This window comes from Bufo bufo, chromosome 7 (assembly GCF_905171765.1).
Source record: "Bufo bufo chromosome 7, aBufBuf1.1, whole genome shotgun sequence".
Classification (NCBI taxonomy): domain Eukaryota; kingdom Metazoa; phylum Chordata; class Amphibia; order Anura; family Bufonidae; genus Bufo; species Bufo bufo.
The window spans coordinates 13,899,553-13,905,552 of record NC_053395.1 but is presented as its reverse complement, the minus strand read 5'-3'; the positions used below and the strand labels follow the sequence as shown (position 1 = coordinate 13,905,552).

Sequence of the window (6,000 nt, the reverse complement as noted above, 5' to 3'; positions counted from 1 at the left end):
TGTGGAGGCTCCAGTCCTGGTTTTGGCTCACAATCACTGATGTGTGAATGAGGCATAAAACTATGCAAAGTACTGGCAGCTAATCCACTTACGCACTCAAAAAAAACAGACGAGTGTGATAAATGACCCCCTTTATCTGATGATGCTTGCTGCGGTTGTACAGGAGTACATCAGGCTTTTGGCTTGCGTCTATGGCTGGTGACAAGAGGTGTGACTACACGGCAGAGTCTTCTGCAGCTTCCAACCTCCTAAAGTAAAAATAAAAGTGAAAATAGAAATCAGACATTACGGGGCTAATTTCATCCGTGGATTGTGGAATGGCGGAGCTCAGAGCCTTGTTCCTGCTCTCACTGTGCCGTACATGTAAGTATAGCAGATGCACTGTCCATACGGATAGCTGGAGCAGGGTCCTGACACTTACTTTTGCTTCTATTGATGTCTCCTCGTGTATAGCAGGAGCTTGCAGTTTTTGCCTCCATAGCTGCAACGCCAGCATTGCCTAGTCCCAGAAATGTAACCTTTGCAAGATATACACTGCCTGTCCCCAAAAAAAAAAGTTGCCTTCTGGATTTAACTAAGCAGATAGTTCTGAGCCTCCTATTGAATAATTACTGCACGTGTCTTCATTCGGCGCAGGCGCTCTGAGAGAAGGATGCTCGCTTCCTCAGCACTTCCTCAGTGCGCCTGCACCGATGACGTCTTCTCTTTCGGGTTTAGAGGTGACGTCATCGGTGCAGGCGCACTGAGGGAGTGCTGAGGAAGCGAGCGTCCTTCTCTCAGAGCGCCTGCGCCGTATGAAGACACGTAAGGTGCAGGCGTGGGATTTGAAATGCTGGAGGGCCAGCCGGAGGAGGAGCGCGCTCGCTGGCCCTGTCAATCAACTGGAGGAGGGGGCGTTTTTCTAAAAGGAGGATGCGGCGGCTACCAGCAAGTAGACGCCCTACTTGCTGGTAGTGAAGTCATTTGCATATTTTAAAAGATCGATTTTTAATTAAACGAAGCCACAGAACAAGGTAAGAGCCCTATGTAGGGAATAGTCGTCCAATAAGGATTTTAATATGCCTAAAAATTAAAAATGAGTTTTGGGGGGTTACAGAAGCCCTTTAATAGTAAAAGTAAGAGCATTTCCACACGCACAATGCGAAGGAAACTCAAGAGATTGGGACTGAACAGCTGTGTAGCCGTAAGAAAACCAATAATCAGTGAGGCTTCAATTTGCTAGGGAGCATAAAGATTGGACTCTGGAGCAATGGAAGAAGGTGATGTGGTCTGAGTCCAGATTTACCCTGTTCCAGAGTGATGGGCGCATCAGGGTTAGAAGAGAGGCAGATGAAGTGATGCCCCCATCATGCCTCGTGCCTCCTGTACCAGCCTGTGGGGGCAGTGCTATGATCTGGGGTCCTGCAGTTGGTCAGGTCTAGGTTCAGCAAGCAACAGTATGTGCTCCAAGAATGAGGTCAGCGACTACCTGAACATACTGATGACCAGGATATTCCATCAATGGATTTGTTCTTCCCTGATGGCACGGGCATATTCCAAGATGACAATGCCAGGATTCATCCGGCTCAAATTGGGAAAGAGTGGTTCAGGGAGCAGGAGACATCATTGTCACACATGGATTGGCCACCACAGAGTCCAGACCTTTAACCCCATTGAGAATCTTTGGGATGTGCTGGAGAAGGCTTTGCGCAGCGGTCAGACTCTGCCATCATCAATGCAAGATCTTGGTGAAAAATTAATGCCACACTAGATGGAAATAAATCTTGTGACATTGCAGAAACTTATCGAAACAATGCCACAGCGAATGCGTGCCGTAATCAAAGCTAAAGGCGGTCCAACGAAATATTTTTGGTGGCGACTTTAGTTTTTGACGGGCAGTGTATTTGGCAACTCTCTTCATAGGTCTCATGCAGATGTGTGCGTTTAATTCACAGGTGCTGTCCATATTTAAAGCAGACAGCACCTACTGGGGCACATTTACTAAAGTGTCTGCGCCACTTTTTTGTTGTATTCTCTCCTTGATACCCATGTAGTTTTCTTTTGTATCCGCACAATTTATTAACATTGTTGCACCTGTTTTGTTGTGTTTTGCGTCACCTGCACCATTTTCTTATTTTACGACAAATAGGTATAGAACTGTAGCAGAAAAGACACGCCCCCTGAACTGCAGCAGTAAGGACACTCCCCTTGAGCTGTCAGCTTGATATATATCTAGCAGAGTATTGAACGTGGAGATCTCTGGATCCCTGTGAGGTAGAGGGCTGGTTCTAGCTTTCTTAGGCTACTTTTTACATCTGTGTTTTGGTCTCAGGTTTTGAGATCCAGCAGAGGATCTCAAAACCTGACCAAAACGGATCCGATTTGATTACACATCAGTATGCATCCGTTCCGTTAGGATGCAGTTGTGTGAATTCAAAACTAAACAAAACGGATCTGACACCATTGACTTACACTGTTTTTAGTGACGGATCCGTTTGTTCTGTTTCGATGACCGGACACAAAGGAATGGAAGGTATCCTGATGCATACTGAACGAAGCATACTCCTTTCAGAATGCATGGGGACAAAAACAGAACCGATCCTCTGCCGGATCTCAAAACGAGAATGCCAAAATGCAGATGTGAAAGTAGCCATAGAAAAGTATTGTCATGTACTATATGATGTCTGATTTTTCAGTTTTTACATTAATCATGGGAGAACCCCTTTAACACTTAGTTAAATGCAAAAGGACAAACCCATCTGACTTACTAATAAACACAATTAGCAGTGAGAAAATATGGATTTCTGTTATTGAACGTCTGGCAATAAGTTTTCATTATCTCATCACTGATGTGGAAAAGTCTCAACAAAGAAATTTCTGTCCACAGAGTCATGGGTAGAGTAGACCCGCCATGGGGTAGAAGCTCACAGCTTAGGTTATACAAGCAGGGGTCAGTCCTAGAAATGTGGACATCACACCGACCTTTTTCCCGAATGCTCATGTATTTTATTGTGATTGGCCTGCTACTAGTACCCTAAAAAGCCTACATAATGCTGTCTGTTTTTCAGTGTTAACTTCTGCTGGATCCGCCTTGGACGTCTTTGCTCCCTCTTCCCGAAAAGCAGAGCTGGGAACTAATGTCATGATACCTTGTACGTTCAAGGTGCACAGCAGTACAATAAACCGTCAGTATCTTGCTGTTTTGTGGAAATTTCAGGGAACTGAAATTGTAAAGTACGACAACAAGGGGCTTCACATTCAGCCAAGGATGCATTTTGATGAAAAGAACATTGCAGAAGGAGCAGCTGATTTATACATCCATAATATCTCTGTCAGTGACATTGGGATCTATAGGTGCACCATAATCTACAGCCATGATATCATTCACAAGGACATTGATCTGCTAGTTTATGGTAAGTTTACAGCAGTGACTGATAATCCCTAAAAACTGCATAAAACATTGTCCCCATCCCAGAGGGATACACCATCGACTACAGCTGAGCTATGGAAGCAGCTGACCACATACTGGAAGTGTTTCAACCCCTTCCATGATGTCATCTGCACTGATGAGATACATTAGAATATGTCTGATTGATAACATGATATTAAGCATCAGGCCTCAATCTATTTCTGTCTCCACATGGTTCCAATTTTTTTTTGAGTTGTTGCATTTATTAAAACCAGTATATAGGTGATTACTACACCAACACACAGGTAGTGCACAACATCACAATGATTTCACATTTTTATTCTTTTCTCACAGCTCGTCCGTCCATCTCAGCCCTTGAGAAGATTAATGTGGGTGATGAGCAGGAGAAGATCTTGTGCTTGGTGACTGGGTTTTACCCTGAACGGATCACTGTGCAGTTGATAAAGGACGGGACAGTCATGAGCGGCTCTGTTGTATCCTCTCTTCACAAGAATAATGATAATACTTTCTCCATCAATAGCTCAGTGATATTACCATCCACAGAGAAACCAAAATCCCTCTCATGTAAAGTCCAACACTATTCTCTCAAGGCAGATATGCAACAAGACATCCGGCTCGTGTATAACGGTGAGATTCTTACACTAAGACTTTTTTTTTCATTCAATTAATATTATTTTACTTTTGTGGCCAGGGCAATATTCACACTTGAAATACACAATACCTGAATTATGAAATCACATTATACCCCCATAGTCATATCTGTTTTGAAAATAGACATCTTGGGGCACATTTACAAAAGTGTCACCACCTGTTGTGTAAAAAGCCAGTTTGCCACTGTCTTATTTTTTGAGTCTCACTTACTAACTGTTTTTGCACTTGTTTTGGAGGCATTTGCACCTATTTTGAGTTTTAAGACAATTTCAAACGTTTTCAAACTTTTGTGTCTAATTTCCGTCCTATTTATATAGGTGCTCCTCAGTTTGTGCCAGATTTTGTTGTAAAAACAGTCTAATTTCTACTCCACTCCAGGGCTGGCAAACTTTTCTGTCTCTGTTATGAGTGGTGAGTTGCACCACAATTTGTCAACTTTCATGGAAACATGCTCCAAAATTCAGCTCACTTGAGCCACATTTTCATGTTCATACTATTTAGATGTACAAAATCAAATTATTAACTAGATAACAAATTAAGACCACCTGAATCATGTAGCAAATTGGAAGATGATCAATCTAAAACTTAACTTTTAATTGATATACAGTTAGAAAAACTGGTCCCAATATATGGATACTAAGATAATTTATCTTAGTATCCATATATTGGGACCTATTTTTCTAACTGTATATCAATTAAAAGTTAAGTTTTAGATTGATCATCATACTATTTAGACCAGTTTAGTGAATCTGTCTTACAAGAAATAACCACTAGGGGGGTCAGTTATATAGACTGGCGTTTTAGACGCCGGTCTTAATAAATCGCCTGCGCTGTCGATGGATCGCCGAAGTTATGTAGAGGCGCAGGCACTGTGCTGTGGCAACATAATGGAAAGGATTCAGATGCGCATGCCAGTCCTGATTGTATTTTAAAGCAGTTCTGAGCGCTGATGGCGGGGAAAGGGGGGCAGTAAGAAAAAAAAAACGATCTGGACTCCTTATCTGCAGGACTACTCCTGTATAGCTATAGAAAATTGTCCAAAATCTGGGTGGCCGATTCCCTTTAAGGAGACAATCCACTCATGGTATTGGCCTCCAAAATTGCATTAAAAAAAAGGCACACATGCGGCCGTACCCTTCAGGTTCCATACACTGAGTGGCCATTCATGTAGGTGAATACTATTTGCTGGGCTGCACCTCTACCTCCCACGTTGTAAAGTGATCACAGGCACCAGCGACTAAACGACCAACTAGCAGACAACTAGCAGTTAAATGAAACGATTATCGTGCATTTCATTAACGACAACTGATGATTGTACTTGCTCCCAGTAACAATTTCACAGACGTTGAGCGAGCTTTTTGGTCAGAATGCTCAATCGCTAGAAACATTTACATGAAATGATAAGCGTTCATCTTCTATCGCTAGTGTTGCAATCGTAACAATTATCTGCTTGTCTAGGGATAATTGAATTATTTTCCCTGTTGCTGTAGACGCTGTACTAAAGTGAACTTTGTAAAAAAACATGGAGGAGAATAATCCTGCCGATCATATGTACCTATGTAACCGATATTCTGCCCAGTAACAAACACCACTACGATGACAGCATGTCGATCGCCACTTGTGACCTGCAAACATATGCAGCATTAATATCAGGATGAATGACCGGCAGTACGATCCTCTGTCCATATACAGTTGTCATTTGTTGGCTGCACATCCTTTGTTTACACAGGGTGATGTACCACTTAAAAACTACATTTTTTAATGGTGCATACAAGATGTGGTTCCCTGGCAGACAAGAGAATGTTGGGTGATCTGCAACATGTTTACTTGGGTCGATGACCTGGTTCGTTCCCAGTCATCAGCCCATGTAAAAGGCCTTTACTTTAGGTGCATCTTCCCTTTTGTAGCATCAGGGTCCTGAAATTAGTCTTAAAGTGGTT

At 42.6% G+C, this 6,000-nt stretch overlaps 1 protein-coding gene across 1 annotated transcript in view; it reads left to right on the top strand.

The window, feature by feature from the left end:
• The first annotated feature begins 294 nt into the window (after positions 1-294).
• LOC121008693 overlaps positions 295-6,000 on the top strand; it is a 43,794-nt gene continuing 38,088 nt past the window's right edge. Inside the window, exons 1-3 of the mRNA XM_040441390.1 lie at positions 295-363; positions 3,048-3,392; positions 3,743-4,036. Of these exons, the coding sequence (XP_040297324.1) occupies positions 318-363; positions 3,048-3,392; positions 3,743-4,036 (685 nt within the window). The 5' untranslated portion in view covers positions 295-317. The remainder of the gene's footprint in view (positions 364-3,047; positions 3,393-3,742; positions 4,037-6,000) is intronic.